Genomic DNA, 21,070 nt, shown 5'->3' on the forward strand with positions numbered 1-21,070 from the left:
TCAAGACAAGGTTAAGCTGCAAATTTCTTGTAGCCTAATAGACAGATGTCAGCTAAAAGATACATTACATTACAGTGAGGTGAATGAGAGACAGATTTGTGCTGTTGTACAGAGTTTTACATAAGAGCATGTAGCACACTGAATACATTAGCCTAAAGCACTTTAAAGGAAAGATTGCTTGGGTTGTTGTAATGGTTGGAAATCGGAACGCGTGGAGCTTCATTCATGCATCGAGACAGGCCCAGACTGGCCTTATGAATATTACACAGCTCATAAATGCATTAGTGTAGGGAAATGAAGATGTTCCCAAGTGAAAAAAAAGACATTTTTTGGGAGACGTCCAGGCATCTCTAATCTGCCAGTGTGGATTAGATGAACCCCTCTTAAAATTGTAATAGCTGATTTCCTAAATCACTGCCAATGCTCCACAGTTTAACAAGCTTTTGCAGACGATTGCGATGATGTCTTGTCGTACCCATCCGGCGCTTCCTGATGTCTTAATGCAGGTCAACTCCCCAAGGCTTGGCTAAGGAGCTGAAAAAAAAGAGAAAGAAAAAAAAAAAAAAGAGGAGGAAAACAAAGAGGGAAAAGAGAAGGGAGATGGCAAAGCATGCGTGTCTATCCATCTCTTTCCTCTCCCTCTCTCTGTCCCTCTCCCTTATCTTTTAGCACCAGCAGCTGAGCACCAAACAGACACAGCCACCTCCAAACCAAGCCAAGCGTGTTGGCTTGGTTTATACCAGACATGGAGAAGAGGAGAGAGAAACGTGGCTACCCCTCTGTGTGAGGCTGAAAGGAGTTAAGTAAGAGGGAGAAGCTGACCTGTAGTCTCTGTATTCACGGGCTCTGACAGCCTCACATACAGTATATCAGTCAGTACGCAACTCGACCAGACAGGCGGGACGCTTTACACACACTAATACAGAGAGATATGCAAATGTATGTGCATTGTCCTTTCCCCCACTCTCCCCGTGGAATAAATCTGCATTTCATCATTGTTCCTTTAGGTTTTTAATGTATTAAAAATTCAGCATATGGTAATGCCAGGCTCACTGCTCCAACCGGGCTTAGAGGCGATCTGTAGTTTCAGTTCCCACACTGAATCAAAGCTGTGACTTATTCAATTCATTATTTATTCTGAATTGTTTATCAAACACACACCCTGAAGACTTTCCTCCCTCCCTCTCTCTCTCTCTCTCTCTCTCTCTCTCTCTCTCTCTATCTCTCTCTCTTCTTTTTCAGAAAGCATAGAAATGTCACTGCTTAGTTTAGTCAGTAAACACAGAGAGGTAGAATACACACTGGAGACAGGCACAGGGTGCTGGAGGACCTCAGGCAGGCAGCTATCCCAGTGTTCCTGGATTAACCCACCACAGACAAGCAGCAACCCTGTCATAGCCAGTCACAGCCAGGCAGCTAAGAAAAAACATTGTGTTATCAACTGTATACAGAATGTGATAAGGAAAGCAGTGGATAGGTGCAACTGGACTGGCAAGCATCAAATGCACTGCTGAGAAAACCCAAGACTTTAAGAAACAGCAGTAATCTACAGCATGCAGGTTGACTACACACATTCAGTATGCAGTTATTTTCAAGTTGAGTGTATTGGAGTCGTTGTACATGAATGTTCTGGGGCAGAGTTCTGTGTTTTATTTGAAAAAGGGCTTAACGTTTTTTTTTTTTTTTTGGAAAAAGTAATGAGTCATTTTGAGTCATGCACTAAGGGTTGTCAAACACGTCTTACAGATCACACTACTGCTAACAAGAGGACTCTCTAAAGTGAGTAAATGATGGTACATTCAGTTACTTTGCCACTGTCTGAATGAAGACCTATTGTGCACTATCAAGTGGAAGGAAATATCAAACCCAAACAGACACAGACTTTGTGACTGTCTGGCCAAGACACTTGGCCTAATTGGTGTAAACAACAGTAAATATGTCAGCAATGTTAAACAGATTAATGCAATGTTTGTGTCACAGTTGTTTAGACAATTCACCTTGGGTGTCCTTGGTCAACAAGAGAATTATTTATTTGTAATAATGTGATTATCATGTCAAGATCCAAATGCAACAGATGTTACAATAACAGGAGATTGCTTTTCACACCGCTGATTACTAATTTTGTCACTCAAAAAAAAAAAAAAAAAAAAAAAAAAGATCGCTGGCGCACTCATCTGATAGGCAAAGATTTAAAAGGCCCTATCTAATGTGCTGTGATTGGAGCTGTGGTGGTTACTATGACTACAATTTGCCTGTGAGAGGCAATGACCTCAGACACACTGGCCGGTGGCCATGGACCCCAACATGAACAAGCAAAGCAACTCAGACTTCGCAGCAGCCTTTAGCAAACAAACGAACTAATGGTTTGACCAGACAGCATCAACGGAAAAACAACAATGCACTTTGGCTGGCTGGGATATTTAACGCATTCATGCCCTCCGTTTTACACAGTTCATTTGTCTCCTCTAAACAAATCAAGGCTGAAGCTGACCACGACTGGAATGTGATAAAATCTACTTCCTAACACCATACTCTTGATAGTCAGTAACTGTCACTTTCACCTTACAGCAAGTTTCAGGTCACTAAATCCAGCCAAATCAGACTATAGTCACAGTGGCTTCAAATTAGCCAGAGGAAAACAGTCTCACCTCAGAATAACAAGTTCAAATGTCCCTGTGAAAAGTTGTTTATAGTAGCTGCCAAATGTAAGACAACTTTTATGAAGATGACAGATGTGGGACAGAGAAGTGTGGTAGTGTTAGTTTTTCAGAGGTTCTTGAATGCATCAAAGCTACATTTGCTATGTGCTATATATCATCTTCAGTGCTCAACAGCAGTGAGGGTAACACAAATGAATCCTGCTGGGACATAGTTAATCTCTACACAATAACTCGAGGAGGTTCCTCTTCTGTGATTTCTGTATGAATATCAATGAAGTTAATTAAGGACATGATTACTTCTGTGTACCAAGCCTTCAAATATTATTTGCTAAGTTGAATCTCACAGAAAGGGGAAATTGCTTACAGACAAATCACATGAAAATGCAAATGTGACTACTTAGCTTAACTGTTTAAAGTGATGCGTACGCCAATTCTCTGTTTTATCCCATTGCTAGGCTGGAAGTATAATGAATGTTTTTGCACTGTGTACTTGTTTGGTATAGTATTTGTAGGTGTACACTTCTGCATAGGATGTAGGTTCCTTCTTTGTATATTCCTTTTCAGGAGTGCACCCTGGGCTGCAGCGAGTTCCTTGTTGAGACGCCATAAACTGCACCCTGGCAAGTAGCAGATCCACCCTGGGAAAAGGAGTCTGATGTTTATGCAGTTGCCATGGTGAGGCCACCCTTAGGAGAGAAGCAAGGGAGGTGTTAAATAATGCTCACCATCCACCAGGTTCAGACAACTCCTACAGTCTGTCTCACCGAGATGCACAACCTCAACACTCGGATTTACAAAGATGGGTCTTTTGGCAAGATGTCAAGGAAGAATTTAAAAGCTTAATTGCGATGCCACCCAGAAGTATCATTTGATACGGATGATAGTTTGTGGGATTTGTTGACAGAAGAACATTCTCATATACACGATATGGCTATGTTGCTAAATATACGTATATGAGATACGTAAAGCATTCGAAGCTCCATCTCTTTGTTTGCTTTCCTTCTGTGTTTTTTTTTTACGTTTATGTCACGCAGGGGTCGGACTGAGAATAATACAAAAACAAATACAATGCTAGACAGAGAGGCAAAGTATCCTGTGAGAAACGGTGACTACATATTACTGTGCGGATCAGATTCATCACACAAGGAAATGACATTGCAACCTCCTCTTATTTTGTATGTCACGTTCTCTAAACTCGCATATCTATCATCAGATAGTTACTTGCAGTTTCGAAGCTGTACTCCACTATAGGCAATTTAGCTTTGTTTAATTATTGGTTAACGAGGTTAATGTTTTTGGCCAACATCTATCAGTAAAACATGTGGCAAATGTTTGTTCGTTTTGAAAGTTACAATGAACATGTGGAATTGAGATTTCCATATGTGAGTGACTCCCATGAAATATGCAATGCATCAGCCTCTATTAGTCAGTTAATGGTAGAACAATATTTATTTTTCAGCACTCATATGATAACAATTTAAAACACTTACAGTATTGTTATCATGCAACCAAAATGCTTGGAAAATCTAAGGTGAAAACACGCATACTTGCATTATGTTACTTAGAATTGGCAAACGGTCTGATGTGTGTGTGCGTGTGTGTGTGTGTGTGTGTTGAAGTGGTGCGTTTGGTATTTGTTCCAGCAGTTCCTCTGCACATTTGTCTTCATCTCAGGCAGCCGCTGAGTTTCGTCTGGCAAACAGCTCTGCTTCGTTTCGTTTGATGATTGAATACATTTTGATTTGCCGGCTGCAGAGTAAACTTCCCGTGTGGCTCACCGTCAGGCCTGCGTTTTCTGCGACCTACTCCAGAGGACCATGCATGATGGTTGTTATTATCCCTCCAAATTAGCAGAGTAAAAAAAAGCCTCCTCTTTTTCCAGAATGTTCTGTTTTAACCCCTTGTTTGTCAGAGAATCCAGGCACAGTGCTGGGTATGGTGCCAGGCCCCTCTCGCACAGGCAGTCTCCAGACCTTGTGAATATTAAACAGCACCCGCTGTGGGAATGTTTCCCAAATTGGCAGCAGATGTTGCTGGGAGGGCGGTGTGCTTAAAAACTGTTTTGTCTGCAAACTGAGTGATATAGTATCATCAGTCTGACAACTCCTCCTGATGAACTTCCACTTTTGTAAAGAAATCTTTTCTGTTGGAAGAGCGAGGTAGCAAAAATTGGACTCACGACTGACTGTCATTATCAAACATAAGGCTGACTATTAGTGCAAAACTGCAGAGATTAACGTGAGGATTGTAGTCACTTTCTCACTAGGTAATCTCTATAATCTCCATCTGATGAGGTTTTCAGTGACCATATCCTAATGCTCAAACCAGATAACAGGGGGAACATATAATCACTTATAATCTCACACAGTTGGTGTATTATGTCAGATAACACACACACTTTCATCAATAAGATAAGAAGTGTGCCAACACTTGTCTGAAGAGGCTGCCAAATCAGATACCAACACTGTGTAAGTTTCAAACCAAAACAGAGCCTAGTGGGTTACCTGTCTGACCTGCCAACGCTGAAGGGAGCCAGACATATTCAAGGACAGAGATGGATAGCTAACGTGTGGAAAATTATTTGAGAGTCTGTTTCAAATACAGAATCAGTTACACCTCCAGGCTAAAACTATATCCAACTCACTGTGACATGAGGAGAGGAAGGAAATAACTGAGACAGATTGAGGAACATTTGAAATGCATGTTCATGCATTTAAACAATGTGCTTTTATGAACATGCTTCCATATACACTGAATTAAAACGAATAAGACTTTGATTATACAAGCAGATGCTTCAGGACTGTAAACTAGATTAGCATTGATATGTTCACGGCCCAAGAAGAAATGTCTGTTATTCAAAATCAGAAGTATGAGAGCTGTGCCATTTGGAATCCACAATCCGGGTGTTAACACAAGGCTAGAAATAGGTTAGAAGGCGTTTCTTTAAAATAGGCTTGAAGCTGCAACGAACAGTCTATTGTTAGTGCTTAGGTGTGACTATCATTAATCTAGCACATAAAAAGTGTGTAACTGCCATTTTTGGGAACATTCACTTCAGCCTTTGACATATATTGGTCATAAAAAAGTCTCTGTCAACATACTGACAGAACAAACTCCCTTCTGTGTGAATGAACACTACTGCAGAATGGAAATCTTGCCAGTTTACAACTGTGAACTTGCCAAGTCTTTTATCATACTCCACCAAATCCCCTTCTCTGATGCTGATTAATTGAACACAAGAGAAAGAATGAAGGTAACCTTTGCTAACTTTGTCTGAGACTAATGTGCTTATTAGATGTTAGGAAAATCCGACAAATTTGTTAAAATGCCAAATGTTTTATCTCCAGATCACAAGCTGTTTCATCTCTCAGCTGAAGGGAAGTAATGCTCTCAAGGGCCTGAGAGCCTGAGAAAATAAAAGTCCTTTACAGAGTCAGACCTCCACAAGATTTTGTGAGGACAACCACTGTTTGATACTTTTTAGGAAACTAATTTACAGACTTATAGTGTTACTAGAGAAACATCAACTGTTCTTCTTCCAATTCTCAAAATACACTGAGGCAAGATTAGCTGAAGTTTTTTTTTTCCAGTAGAGAATGAGAAATGAGAATTAACAGTGAATCAGTAATAAGATAGGTATTGATTAAATTTATCCTACTCCATATGTGGGGGGGGGGGGGGTATTTTTCCACTCGGAAAAGTGCAGCTGGTGCCTCTGTAACTGTAAGTTGAGGCTGTAGCCACATAAAGCTACTTCAACGCCATTCGCTCAGGACACACACATACGCAGTCCAGGTATGTGTGAGACCAGTAGTCCTCGGCAGTGCCCTGAGCTCACGGTTAAGACTTATTGTGTTTGTGTGGGGGACCCCACTGTGGTGCTCCATCTCTCTGAGGTTTTTAAAAAGTCCAGAAGTCCATGACCCTAATAAAGAAGGGGAGGTGGAAGAGAAAGAGACACAGAAAAACAGAGAGACCGACAGAGACGGAGACAGAGACAGAGACAGAGACAGAAAGACAAAGAGAGAGACAGAGAGAAAGGGGGCAGTGGGGGGGGGGGGGTAAAATTCTATGCTTTGGCATTTCTCTCCTCTTTCTCTCCCCCTGAAATATACCCACTTCCTTGAGTACTGTTCAAGCCCTGCCAGTAACCCCCTCCCCTTCAGGGCAAAGGGCCCCTGTAATTTATTATTTGTTCCCCTCTTGTTAAGGAAATACTTTCTCAATAGTCTCTCCATTTTGTATATTTTTACAGTCTTTATTTTCTTCCTTGATTCACCCCTCTTTCTTCTTTTGTTTATTTGCTGTATAAACAGAGGTTTGGTCCCCAATGTCCAGACTTAAAAATGACTTTCCCCATTCAAAAAGACATTGTTTATTTGCACAGCTGTGCAGGTTAGGATAAGATTCAGGTTGAGTGTACCTGTCAGGAGTCGAGGATGGAATTGAATCATACTAGCTGCTCTGGTAAGCATTACCTCAATTCCTGATTCAATTGTTCAAGTCTAAGTCTGAAGATCTGTTGACTGATGGAGCTTGTTCTGTTTAGCTCAGGTATCAGTGAAAATTAACAATGTCCCGTCTGACTGCAAGGTTCCATGAGCCAACCATGAAATGCGATGTGCTGTTACACCGAAACGTACACTAAACAATCCCCTCGGTCTGTAACCAGTCGCATATTTTGACGTCTTATTCCACTCTGCGCAAGCTAATTTGGGGATTTTATTTCCAAACCTCTTTGTCTCTATTGTGCTCCTTTCAGACAAATGCATAATTGTCTGACCCCTGTCTTAGCTTATTACATAACTACAATCAGGTGTAAAAGCTTCGATAAGGAGCTATGGGGATGAAGGGGCTTTTTTGTTTGGCTGGTAGAGATAGTTCATCCCTTTCTACCCCTCTTCTGTTCCAGTGCTCATCTAGTAGAGGAGGATTAAAAGGCCAGGCCTGTCACTAACTCTTGACCCATGACTCTGCTTTGATGACTAACCCCCCCCACCTTCCCCTCAACCCCCCCCCCCCGCCCCTACCCAATTCAAATTGTCCTGGTCTAGAAGCCAAAGTGGAGGTTGACCTCTTAGCCCTCAATGTCACTGCCAGGCTGAAGGGGTCAACAGCCATTCCCCTAAGCTTCCGGGACTGTCCGAGCGATGCAAAGGCAAACAAAGAACGCTGATGCTACAACACTAAAAACGACATCAATGCCAAAATGCTTAAGCTCTTTAATCAACATTAAAGCCATTATATTACCCATTCAGAAAGCCATTTCCATTTTAATGAAGCCATCGCAGCCTAGATAAGTCCCTCTGCTTTTCACACACAGAGAAAGAGATTTATGAAAATGTAAATTATTATTAAACTGCTGTTGTGCATTTAGGCATTAACATAATGTGGAATATCAGTGTGGGGAAAAAAATACATTACTGCTGTCTAAAGGCACTTTTCATTAAATGAATTTAATTTGTGATAATTCAGTAATTAGCAAACAAACGGGGGGAAAAAAACAATTCAGACAGACAGTGGCAGGTAAACACAGGGAGAAACAGACACAGAAAGAAAGAAAGAAAGAAAGAAAGAAAGAAAGAAGAAAAATTACTGAAAGAATCAGACTCGGAGGGGTCTCAAAACAACCTTAGAATCATAAATCTTTCTAAAGCACCACAGCTGACCTCTTGCTCCCTTTCCTCCCCCAGATATCACCCCCCGTCTCTTCTATCCCCTCAAACCAAACCCACCAAAAAGCCAGATCAGCTATCAACCTTGCAGACCCACACCGGAGGCTACCAGTCCTCAGAACATCCACCCAAAAGGCCAAGGGGGGAGTACCAGGGGTCCAGTGCCTGGAAGCACAGGAAAAATGACAGAGTGTCTGAGTTGTGAAAATAAAAGCCCCTAAGACAGAACGGTTTCCTCCCCTGTCACCCATGTTTCATATCCATGCAATTAAAGCAGTCAGTTCTGGCCGCCCGGCTTGTCTTCAGCCCTGGTGCGGTCGCAATGGCTCGGTTTAAATTCAACAAGAGTTCACCGGCCAGAGCTAATCTTATCTGATCCATTATTAGCGGCATTTTTCATCTTTACGGCACAGCTAACAAGCCTGTGATAGTGTGTTAATAGTGCAGAGTGTTCACATGTGAAGGTAACTATGAAGATAAATGAGAAAAGTTTCAGAGAGGATAACTCGTCCGAGGTTAAATACAGGACAGCTGTGGGTCTCCGTACCGAAAGCTGAAGATAGTAGAGTGAGGTGAACATTTATCTAAGAGCCTCTTTCCAGAATGTTCTGCTTCCCTCCCCATCCCCCCCCCCCCAAAAAACATGAAAAAAGAAGTCACAGACACAAAGTTGAATCATTATGTTTAATCTCTGATTTTAACAAGCTCACTGACAAACAATAGAATCGGTCAAGACACTCTTAAATCCTGGTGGATGAATCTTAGTATGCAAGATCAGCAAGACTGTCAGCTACTGTAACATCTGACAAAAACAAGACAATTTAAACTAGTACAGCGAAATGTGTGATCCTTTGTCTCAAGGCTTTCTTATCTGGCCCTGCCCAAGGGCTACAGGACAGTACAAAGGTCAAAGGTTAAGAGTACGTAATCGGTCAGTGTTTGAGTGAGGGGTGATGAGTGTCAGGAGGTGAATGACTCCGCCGAGCCACACACAGAGGAGCCTCAGTGTATGTGCGTGTGCGTGTGTATATGTGAGTGTGCACGTGCACGTGGGTATGAAGAGGAACAGAGACCCTATCAGTGACAGAGTTCCAAACACTGGAGGCAACGGTAGACAGCGACCACTCGGAGTTGTGATCCATCCCAGAGGTCTGAAGAGCAGACTCCCCCAGCCTGAAAATCTCATTGTCTAATTCCACAGGCAATAAAGAATATCCCTTGAACCCTCTCCCACACATGCACACACACAGGACAATCAGACCTTTCTTCCTGGGTTAGGGGTTACCTGCCAGTGACCGGTTATCAATGGCCCTGCATAGACTTCCAGCTGTCGTTTATCTGTCATGAACAGCGTACATCTGTTCAACTGGTTGTGTGTCGGATGGGTGGCTAGCCGCTTTTTTTTTTTCGGTTTTTTTTTTTGAGAAAGAGAGACAGAGCGAGCGAGCGAGCGAGAAATGGCGACCCATTTTTACGGCTGAATTATGTCTGTTTTTGGTGTTTCTCCGTGTCTGCGTTGCTCTATGGGAGAGAGTCCATCCTCCCAGGCTCCTCTCACCTCCTCCTACAGGTACCACAATCTTTTTCCTTCCTCCTCCACCAAACCCCTGGGAGAATAGAAGAGAGAAAAGAGGGAGAGAGAGAAAAGAGAGAAACTGAGTCACTTCTTTTTCAATACCCCAAAGCGGTAGCAGTCAGTTGAGTTACTCTCCTAATAACGCTGAACCTTGCATTCACAAACACACACACACACACACACACACAGGCAGGGAGGGAGGCAGCTGCTGTGATGCATCTGGCCCAAATTGCTTTTGGGAAATTTGACAAGCCAAATGCTATTTGTAACAACACTGTGGTGTCATTAGGGCAGCTTGTGCCGACAGTTCGCTGAAATGCAGAGAGAGCAAACAACCTTAGTTTTCATCTCTTATTCATGTTTTTTAATCACCAGTATTCAAAAGAGGGGGGGAAAAGTTTTTGTGGTTGTTTTTGCTCTCATATAATGAAATAAGAAGGCGCAGGTCTGTGTGACTTTGTGGCTGTCTGCTGGAGGACTCTGGGATTGTTGGATTCTTTGAGTAGGGCAGAAACAGAAGCGGGCAATGCTACAAATGCAGAGGAGCTGACACGAACAGCCGCGAGGATTAGGAGACTGCCAACTCTTCGGTGGCCAGCACAGACGGCGGGAGGTCTCTCCGTCCATTTTAATGAGCCATTGTGTCCGAGACGGCCACATCCTGCCCCGTGCTCCTCAGATGGAACGTCCAGCGAGCGACGGCCGCTTGAGGACCCTCATGAGGGGTTTCCACAGAAGGGGAGATGGATTCAGGAAAGGGTCGTGTGCGTCACTGCACATACCACAGAGGCAGATGGTTCGTTTGTGCCAAAAACAAGAGGTGCTACGAAGCGCACGTCTTCAAGGGCACGGGAAATGGCATCATAGTTTCTCAAACTACAGATGGATCTGTTTCCTGAGACCTGGACTAGTCTCGGAAATTTGGAAGACTATTCTTAGGAATATCCTCATCGGTGGACTGAGGCCACAAAGTGACTTCAAAGAGCATACCTCAGATTCTTTGACTCAGTTTACTTTTGAATAATGACCTAGCCAATGACTAACGAGATACACATACAAATTATGCATCTGAGAGGTGAATATGACTCAACTAAATTTCACCTGTAACATGTAGCAGTTAAAGGTCTGGTATCAATTGCAATGGCAGATCAAATGTACAAAAAACTAGAATGGCAGACATTTGCATCTTCCCTTAAACATACACACATACACACACACACACACACACACACACACACACAGTTTGTAGCAAAACTCATCAACCAAAAAGGCGTAAATAAAGGCCGCAGTTTTTACCTGTAGGCAGCAATTTCGATGTCCAGAGCCATTTTCTCACTGAGTAATTCCTCATAATCTCCACACTGCTCCTTCATCTGGGCCTGGAGATCACCCAGCTCCTCCTCCAGCCCAGCAGCAGAGGCCTGAACGAATACAGTGGTTTGTATGAGAGAGGATCATTAGTCTATGCAAACACAGGTTAACAGGGGCCTGAACAAACACAGAAAGCTATGTTTTCAGAGGGTCAATTTGTCCACACAACAGTTTCTGCCACTGACTACAAAACATGCAAAATCACATATGTGTAGTGCCATTTTCATGTTAAAATTACATGTACAGTGCTATTTTCACGTCTTAATTGAATATGATATTGGCCATATATACATATAACCCTCCTCATGAATATTTACTTAGTAAATATTACCATACTATATTTACCATTTTATGGACACATCACGTTTCATACATGACAATTTTAAACAGACAGATAGATCAAGTCAGCTCCTGTTGGTCATACATAATTTTAATAGTATTTTTGCATATGACTAGCCTAACAGAGTTTAGTCCAAACACACACTCTATGCCAGTCTTATGAAGTGAGAGCTGTTTGCAGTGGGAGGAGTGGGTGTAGTAGTCTCTCACCTCCAGTTCTGCAATCTCCTCCAGATGAGTTTCTCTCTTAGTCTCTATTTCTGCCTCCAGATCTTCTCCATGTCTTTCCAACTCAGCAAGCTCTTTTTGCAGTTCAGTAATCTGTAATCAAAGACATAAGCACACTGTTACACACACACACACACACACACACACACTGTTTAAAAATAAACAGAGTGTAATCGTAGAAAAAACAGCAAAATTATGATTACGGTTCTCTTTGACTGGATCTGACATTTGGCTCTGTTGTACCAGAACTCCCACAATAGGGACATATGCCTCAAAAAAACAGGCACGTGAACAGAGCTGAAATTTTATGTTGCATGTTCCTGCTCATGACAAACAAAACGCAGAGACGATCCGTTCCCACCTCAGAGAGAACTGTGCTGTGCAGTGAGTAATTACAGTAATCAGGTAAGTTAAACAGTTGGCTGTCAGAGACGGATGGAGATTGCAGGTTGTATTTCTCTCTCAGGTACATCTCCGAAAGCTTTACCCCGGCTTTATTAACAGGGTGATGAGATGTCTTTGTAAAGTGGCCATGAGATTCTCTCCAACTCTGCCGTGATTAGTGAGGTCTCGACCATTTGCCCTCAGTCCCTGTGATTAGTCAGGGGAAAGCCCAGCCATCACTCTCCTTCATAATGGACAGACCTCGTTTCAGCAAAAAGCTGTTTGTTTAGTCAAGATGTGTCTCAGCGTGACACCAGACCTCCAGTATCCATCTCAAACCAAGAGACGGGGAGAGAGAGAGAGAGAGAGAGAGAGAGAGAGAGGAGAGAGAGAGAGAGAGGTGCAGATTGAGGGAGGCTGTCTGTCTGTCTACTCGCGTGCTGTAGATTAGGGAAGAGGAGACTGTGTTATGAAAGTGAATGCTGTGGTTTTTGAGGAGCTGTTTATTTGAAGAGTGAGGCTATGACCACAACTGCCATAATTAGAGCCAAACCGCTCTGTTTGTTATTCAAAATGGAGAGGTGTCAGCTGTGACCAAGCTGTGATTTGATTTTCTTTTCCTGCTGAATGTAAACGCAGGCTAGTGAATGAATTTTAATTGTTTCTCACACGTATAAATCATGAATGGGTCTCTCTTCAGTGACACACTGTTGTTTTCTCTTCAAGAGTACTTTTCTCCATCTCCACCCACCCATAACAAAATAAAACTTTCTTTCTTTTTCACTATCTGTGTGAGAAAGTGAGGATGACAGGTGAAATTTTATTACCCTGTCTCAGTTTTGGTTTGGCGTCTCTGGAGACTTTGCTGGAATGTGAGAATTTTATGAAGTTTATAACTGTGGGAGAGAGAAAGAGTCAGAGAGAGAGAGAGAGAGAGAGAGGGAGAAAGAGAGAGAGACTGTGCCGGTAGACTATGAAATACACTGTTAATAATGAAAGACAGAGAGAGGAAGAAATACTGCTGGGAAGCTGCACCAAACTCTCACATCTAATGATGCTATCTCTCAGTGTAAACACTCCAGTCAGCAGGAATAAGCTTGCTTTATTCCCTAACTGTCACACTGAGTGAAGAGTACTGTGAACAAACCTCTCCCAGCTCCCCGGTCCTATATGCTGCTGGAAACTATTCATTTCCATCATTAGAGAAGATTTAGAGCTTGTTGCCTCACACTGAGGATCCAGCAATCCCAGCGGCCTCCCTTTGCCCGGACTTATCATTTGTGTCTATTTACAAGAAATAGAAGGCTGAAGACAGAGCATTTCCACAGGCGGAGAGAGAGAGAGAGAGAGAGAGAGAGAGAGAGTGAGAGAGAGAGAGCGAGAGAGAGCGGTAGGTAGCAATAACAGTGCGTTGAAATGGAAGGTCACAGCTCAAGTGCTCAGAGAAGAGTCCAGACACTCACCAGGTCCTTCAGAGCGTTCACGTCCGTCTCCTTGGAAACGTCCTTCACCTTGCCTCCAGTCACTTCGACCAGTTGGTCCCGTTTGCCTAGCCCCCCCTCTGTGACGGCCTTCGACTCAAACTAAAAACACGAGACAAAGTTTCAAAGGGGAAGCGAGAGCACCGCCGATCTTTCCCATCGCTCTGTAGGGAGCAACATGTGCAGATACCATCTATATATAGATACCATATATTTACATCAAAGTTAAACATCTTTTTTTGTTTTAAAACTGTTACTCTACGCATGAGTACTCAATTTCCAGAACTTCTGTCACTAGAATAAACCTGTTCCAGCATTGTTTATAGTGAAGATAGTAATTACGCCAATCTCAATCACAGTCTATTTTGTTAAAAGTGCCTTCTAGATTTTTATAACCATACAAAGGGACCACAGTCAGTCTAAGATAAAGCGCTTGAATCAGTACTACAGGAGAAAGTGACTCATCAATCAGGATTACACAGGGATCAGGCAGTATAGATTAATCAGAGTTAAAGTGATTATTCACTCTCATCTACAATTAGGGGGCACATAAATGAAAGGGAAAAGAAAGCAAATGAAGAAGCCCATCAGGTATGCAGGTGTTGGTGTGCCAAAATCAGTCCACAATTACAAGCACTCACAATCCCAATCATGACCGATTGTGATTGAGACAATTAAACTGTGTACGACCCTAATGAAGCAAAGACCTGATGTTCAGCTGTGAGTCCAGCTGGTAGGCACAGAAATAGAGAGGAAATTAAAACAAAAGGAAGGTATGAATAAGGGAAAGTGAGGCTCAGTGCAAGTATCTGTGTCCAGGATTAGACAGGCTAAACTCCGGCGAAACTGATCCAGGGTTTCCAGAAGAGTTTATTGTTGGACATATATTTGAGCAATTTTTTTCCTTTCCAAAAACCTTAAAATAGCCTCACTAATTCATACTGCCAAACATTTATAGTCCTAAACACTTGAATTAGGGGTGACTCCAAGGAAGGGTTATTCAAGGGAAAAGTTACAACAAATACATGGGAGACATATGGTGGTGGTCCAAGAGAAGATTGTTGGGAAACATAACACTAGAAGACCCATGGTTCTCCAGAGGCTTATCAGACCTGGCTCCCAGCACAGGAGCTCGCTCTTGCATTTTCTCACTCTCATCTCGAAGACCACACTGCAAAGGAACCTGGGAAAGGGGCCAGCCTGTTGATTACAGTCATGGCCCTGGCGGAGAATGGCTGTCCCCGGGCCAGGCTGGGTCAGAGGTCACCAGTGCTACAGGATGACCTCTAAAGTACCCTCTCCGCTTGTAAGATACTCAGAAGACAAAAGCACTCTGTGTTGGACTGGAACACTGACTGAAGCTCTCGAGTTCTTTTGGAGCGTTGTGTCAGGAGGCCAAAAGGAACTGGCCAGTCCCACAACAATGTGTGAAAGCTCAGATATCACTTCAAGTGTGTCTGCATGTTTATGTCTCTAGTACTCTCTCAGTGAAAGGAATAGAGAGAGACAGAGGATGTGTGTCCATGTGTGTGTATGTAAAATACTGATACCTGTAGACTTTCTGCCAGTTGGCAGTAATACTCCTTGATGTCCATAATGGCTGGGGTGATGTCAACGGCAGGGAAGTCCAAAGCTACGCCAAGGGAACCATCACTGTCCACGGGTTCCGACAGCATCTCAAGCCTCTGTGGACAAACAAATCATTAAAAAACGTGTGTGTTTTTCTTCGACTCTCAGCATATGCCTCTGTTAAACAGCACAGCTATGTGAAAGCATTATAACAGAATGATGACTTCCAGGAGAAGTGCATTAAGACTAATCTTGAGATTTTTTTTTCCCTCAGTACAACCAATGAAAGCCAAACTGATTAAGCAGGAGAATATGAGGTGTTTGGAAATATGGATGATGACAATAATGGCATTTAATATAACAAAGGCAGTCTCTACTTTTCATTTCATATTCTTGACATACTTCTGAGTTCAGCTTTGAGTTATGGAATGGGTCCCACTGGGAGTGTGTTAAATTCAGAACGACAGAGATACAGGAGGCAAGGGAGAAAAGAGTTAAGGCAGTTAAGGGACTGATAAGAAGGTCATGAATGCCACTTGAAAGGAGATGGAGTGTGTGACTGTAGGCGTGGTTCGGGGGCATTAGGTCACACATTGATAGGAGGAGCAGTGGGAAAGACAGAGAAAGACAGAGAAGAGCCTCTGATCACTCTGGTGTGTTTTAAATTTAGGACATAACAATATCCCCCAGTGGTATAATGTCTACCTCACCAAGTCTCTCAGAATGCTGATCTATATTGTGCATTGGTACACAGATCTGTAAACACCAATTGGACGGGTTCTGAATAAAACAGAGCACTTTCTGGGACCTGTACTCAGATCATTCATACTGTGAAAAACTTTAAATGTTCTACACATATGTTGACATGTGTTCTTACAGTCGCCTGCTGTCGCTCCATTGTGGCTAGTTGTTCTTCATATATAGCCACCTGTTCTCTCAGGGCCAGGCAGTCAGCAGTCACTTCATCCACCTCCTGTAGGGGGCATTAGAGATCCAAATCAGTACAAACGCACCTAGACATGAACTCAGATTCTCTCCAGGCTTTCCATGTACTTCATCCTTACTACACCATTCACTCTATCAACTCTCCTCCCCTCCACCCACTGGTTCACGCTGAAATACCGAGAAAAGAGACAAAGATGATGAGTCTCTAAGATGGGGGAATGTGGCTGGTTTCAGATGTTCTCCAGTCCATATGGTGGCAGCGGTTTCCTTGCTCATGTGGGGTTTTTAAGTGCCTGCTTAATTGGTGAAGAATTCAGTCACTCTCAGCTCCTACATTTGCATTTGAATGTGTCTGTGTGTCCAGGCAACATGTCTAGGATAGATGTACTGGAAGGCAAAGGCAGAGTGTTCCTTTTATCTCTGCACAAACACAAGCCTCTTCTTGGACTCCGTCTGTACACTTCTATGAAACAGCTGCAGTGTAGTCTTCTCCAATACGGTAGGAGTCTGTACTTCACCACAGTGTTTTATTTGAGAATCTCAGTTGAAGCTAAATCAAAGTTTGATTTCTCTCCATTCTTTATTCACAGGAAACTCTCTGGAGAAAATAAATAACTCCCTGGACACTGTATTTACACACACACACACACACACACTGGCGTGCACACGCACGAACACACATATGTGTGTGTGTGTGTGTGTGTGTGTGTGTGTGTGTGTGTGTGTATATATATATATATATATATATATATGTATATATATATTTATATATACCAAAAGCACATCAAAACAGCTAGTAATTAGGCAAATGATAATTAGATTTTGGGTCATGAACAGACAGTCCATTGTGTCTAATGAGCAGATCAGTGTGATGCCCACTAAAGAAAACCTGCAGGCCCAAGCACACATCTCCTCTCACTGCAGTGAAGTAACCTGTTGGTTCTGTTATGAGTGTGGGATGATTCTCTCTGGTCAACTCAACCTCAGAGGACAAGTGAAATGTTGACAAGTATAATACAGTTCTGAGTGGTCACCTTCATTCTGTGTTGCATTTCTATCCTAATGGGAGTTGTCTCTTCCAGGATGACAGAGCCCCCGCCCACAAATTTGATAAGCATGAAAACATTATAAACCACATGCCATTGCTGTCTTAGTCACCGAATCTCCACCCAAAACTAACAAATCATGGATCTTACCATGGAAGAATGATGTCACAGGTTCAAGAAACTTGTAGAATTTATGCCAAGTCCCGGTGAAGCTACTCTGATAGTTCATGACAGCCCAGTGCCCTAGTCAGATATTTTACCTTAGTGTTTCCATTATTTTGGCAGTTACCTGTATATCAAGATACTGTTGCTGATAAATCCATAAAAATACAGTCCAGTGTATGCTGTCAAAAATATATCTTACGTTCTGGCAGTAAAAAGGTATCTGATATCTAAAATATGGAATAAGACTTTCATAACTGAAGCCAGTGGCAAAGGCCATTTCACATTTTTCCATTATCCACCTCTGTCTCTCATCAAAGGCTACCATGTTAGCAAGAGGAAAGCTGCCAGCTTCACTTGCTTCTCACACATTGAGAAACATAGTAATACACAATACCACGGTCCTTAAATATCTCTGTCCGCTTCAACCAAATTATCTGGAACAATACACCCTTGCCAGCTCTCTTCTTTCGCTTTATCAAAACTGCCTCTCTCTCTTTTTTTCTCAGCATTGAAAGAACAGCACAGCCCTATATGGCCAGCAACATCATCCTCTCCTCTCTCTTGCATCTGCATGTGTGAGAGAGATATAAGAGTCTGAATGACTGGGTTATGAGCCAAGCTAACAGCTCTCCAACATCTGTTGTTTAACCAGAGGAGATGGGTGCTATCATGTGTAGAGTTATGGAGAGGCTTACACAGGCTCAGGCTCTGGTTTCACTATGGCCTATGGCCCAGAGCCTCCGAGTCTGATAATTAACAGCTTTACAGGCATATCAGGAAAGTAACAGCTGGCTTGGAAATAGGACGATTTTTAACTGGAGAGATGTAAAACTACAGGGGCGCTGGCATAGCGAGAGAGCACTGAAAGCATGGGACAATCCTGCCATCTAGTGTTTGCAACCAAATCCTGTTGTAAGATCGAGCCTTAAATTTATAGGGGGACCTGTAATTACACAGCTTCCTATTAATTACGCAAACGATCGACTTTACGGTCGGTGCGGTAATGTCTCAGTGATATGTAAAAACAGATATAAGCCGGAGGCTTTCAAGGAATTTACCACAGCGACATCTTCCCTTTCCAGTTGTAGAAGGGTTTTCTGCTCCACCACATCCTCATGTCGCGCCTGCAGACTCTGCAGCTCGCTCCTCAGAAGCTCAGTGTCATGCAGAATCTCCTCCTGCATGACAGAACCAAGCAAAGTGTGTGTCACAAGACTCAGTGAGAATAAAGAGTTTTAGAGAGCTTTAGCAACACTCTAAATACATTCTAATGCATAACGCTGTCATAACACAAGAATTTCAAATGTATTTTAACAATGTATTAGTATTGTCCAGCACGCAGGTCTAGACTGAGAAAAAATATCCCTCTAGGGAATAGCAGAGAGAAACAGTACAGGTAGAATTTATGTGTAAAATATATTCACTTGGATGTGATAACATGTTGTTCATAATAATGTCCTTTTTGTGTTTACACTAGGACTACACATAAACTGGGTTAGTCCAGTCTATGGTTTCTGTTTGCTTAGTGACTGTACACAGGGTGTGTGTCGGTGTGTGTGTGTGTAAGTGTATGTGTTTATTGTACCTTCTCTCGACGCAGTCTCTCCACAATAGCGTCCAGGCAGGAGTCGTCAGGTCGGCTGATGGAGACAGTGGAAGATTCCTTTTCCATTTTCAGTCTCTCCTCTAATTCCTCGATTTGAGCCTCCAGAGATTCATTCTCCTCTTCCAGACAACGAGCCTTAAACACACAAACACACAAACACACACACACACACACACCACCTTTAAAAGGGCTTAATGGCAGGAGATAGCACTACTCTTCTCAGAGAGATGCAGTACATGAAGGATTTCTCTCTTCAGGGGTAAACACATCTGACTGATGTCTGTAAAGGCTCTGCAGAACATCCTGTAACATCCTGAAACATCCTGTAAGAATATAACTCCCCAAAAGGACAGTTTGTCACTTTTGCTATACAGGTTATTCCAAAAAGCTATTTGACAGCTGATGCTGGTTCTTTGGTACACATACATAAATAAATCACTCAGAGACTAGATCATCTGGAATATCCCTGTCCATGCCTAAATTATGCATGTGAAACTACATACATTTCAGAACAAATATGACATTAGCTAACTAATGTGATTCACTGCTAACACTGCGGCTTGGAATATAAATCTTGGGCGGTAAGTGTCAACAGAAGTATTCTGCACCCAGCTCATAAAATTTCCCTCCCCAAGTCTCACCACATCAATAAGGTTGGCCAGGCGGTCATTAAGAGCAGCGATGAGAGAACGCTCTCGGGCAAACCGAGTCACACCCTCTCTATTCAGAGCACGGGCCGCAGCAAAGTCTGGCTCAGTCCATTCACTCACTGCAGTCCTGCCAAAGAGATCATTTCAAATCAATTCATTCCTCTAAAATGCCAGTCGTTTGCACAGGAATTAACGCATTAACGTTGAAAAAGAAAACAACAACTATTGTTATCACAATTTTAACACTCCATTGACTCTACTTTGGAACGTGTCATATTGCAAACATTTCTGACAATGAATGCTTGTCCAGAACAAAGTACAAGGGATGATGTCATTTCTTGATATGAATGCAAATGACATCTGTTATCAATCTGCAAACTACCTCCCCTCGGGATCAGGGTGTGGTTTGACTACACACTAGTTACACAATGGTCACAGTAAAGTCGACGGCAAATTACACCGTAGACCGCTTCTCTGGCCTCTTTAAACTTTTAAGTAACTAAAGCCTAACTGAACCATCAAACCCACTACATTACTAGTACCCAGTATCAAGCAACAAGCTGAGTCCACTCCCTGACACTTTGAGTGCTTTGAAATTGCTGTAATCGATTCAGGATTCAGTCTACTTTTCATTGTAGCTCCTCATGACCCAATTTGATGTTGCATTTTGTGTCAGCTTGACAGGCTTGTTGGTTATTTGTGGTATTAATGCACCCAGAGTGTTTTTTTTTTTTTTTTTAAATTCTGACATATTCAGTTCACCATGACTCATGCCGGATATTCTGGTTTAGAAGCAGAACATTATATAGAACTACAAATACACAGAAACATATAGAAATGAAGAAAGCCACAATAGAAATACGACAGGTATGTTTAAAACTCCGTGCTCTGCATGGCAGCTCTGTTTCCCTGCACTGGTGAGCAATCTAGAAGGCGTCGTCAGATCCACTGACCTGGCTGAGGAGCGCAGGTACTGTCCCCCACACCTCTGGCTTACAGCTCCAGTCTGACTCCACTGGTCCTCCTCAAACAGCCGTCGATAAGATGATACTCTAAGCATGGCCATGGCCGGACCAAGGCTGTCAGCAGGCAAATGATGGCATCAAGTCCAGGCAGGGGATTTTATAGAGAATAGGGGGAGAATCTCACACATAGATGAGGGATGTTTCACTGGGCACGGACGTAACTAAGTATAGGAGCAATGTCACGGCCTAGGGATTTCACACACACCAGAGACAACATATCCACGGCAACCGGTAATACCGTAAGAATGCTTACTTGAAGTTTGAAAAGATATATTAGACAATTAAGAAACTCATTCCGGCATGTTACTACTTTAGCAAACGTCATGCACAAGCACCAGTGTACTTCAAAT

General features: G+C 42.7%; 1 protein-coding gene across 1 annotated transcript; it reads right to left on the reverse strand.

Annotated features, from left to right (window-relative positions):
- Positions 1–9,899: 9,899 nt before the first annotated feature.
- Positions 9,900–20,761, reverse strand: vimr2 (vimentin-related 2). The gene is made up of 10 exons (XM_030765473.1): positions 20,649–20,761; positions 19,687–19,822; positions 19,025–19,180; positions 18,498–18,617; positions 16,161–16,256; positions 15,265–15,399; positions 13,697–13,816; positions 11,832–11,942; positions 11,208–11,332; positions 9,900–9,942 (listed from the first exon to the last, which is right to left on the reverse strand). The coding sequence occupies exons 1-10, from the start codon at positions 20,759–20,761 to the stop codon at positions 9,900–9,902; spliced, it is 1,155 nt and encodes a 384-aa protein (XP_030621333.1).
- Between the last annotated feature and the right edge of the window lie 309 nt (positions 20,762–21,070).

The sequence above is a fragment of the Chanos chanos genome, chromosome 2, assembly GCF_902362185.1.
Source record: "Chanos chanos chromosome 2, fChaCha1.1, whole genome shotgun sequence".
Taxonomy (NCBI): domain Eukaryota; kingdom Metazoa; phylum Chordata; class Actinopteri; order Gonorynchiformes; family Chanidae; genus Chanos; species Chanos chanos.

Excerpts from the sequence above, each read along its gene's own strand:
- vimr2 (XM_030765473.1), bottom strand. The coding sequence starts at position 20,761 with ATGGCCATGCTTAGAGTATCATCTTATCGACGGCTGTTTGAGGAGGAC. Across the intron at positions 19,181-19,686 it reads TGGCCAACCTTATTGATGTG|GCTCGTTGTCTGGAAGAGGA; the intron begins GTGAGACTTGGG and ends TGTGTGTTTAAG. Across the intron at positions 13,817-15,264 it reads AACTGGCAGAAAGTCTACAG|TTTGAGTCGAAGGCCGTCAC; the intron begins GTATCAGTATTT and ends TCGTGTTTTTAG.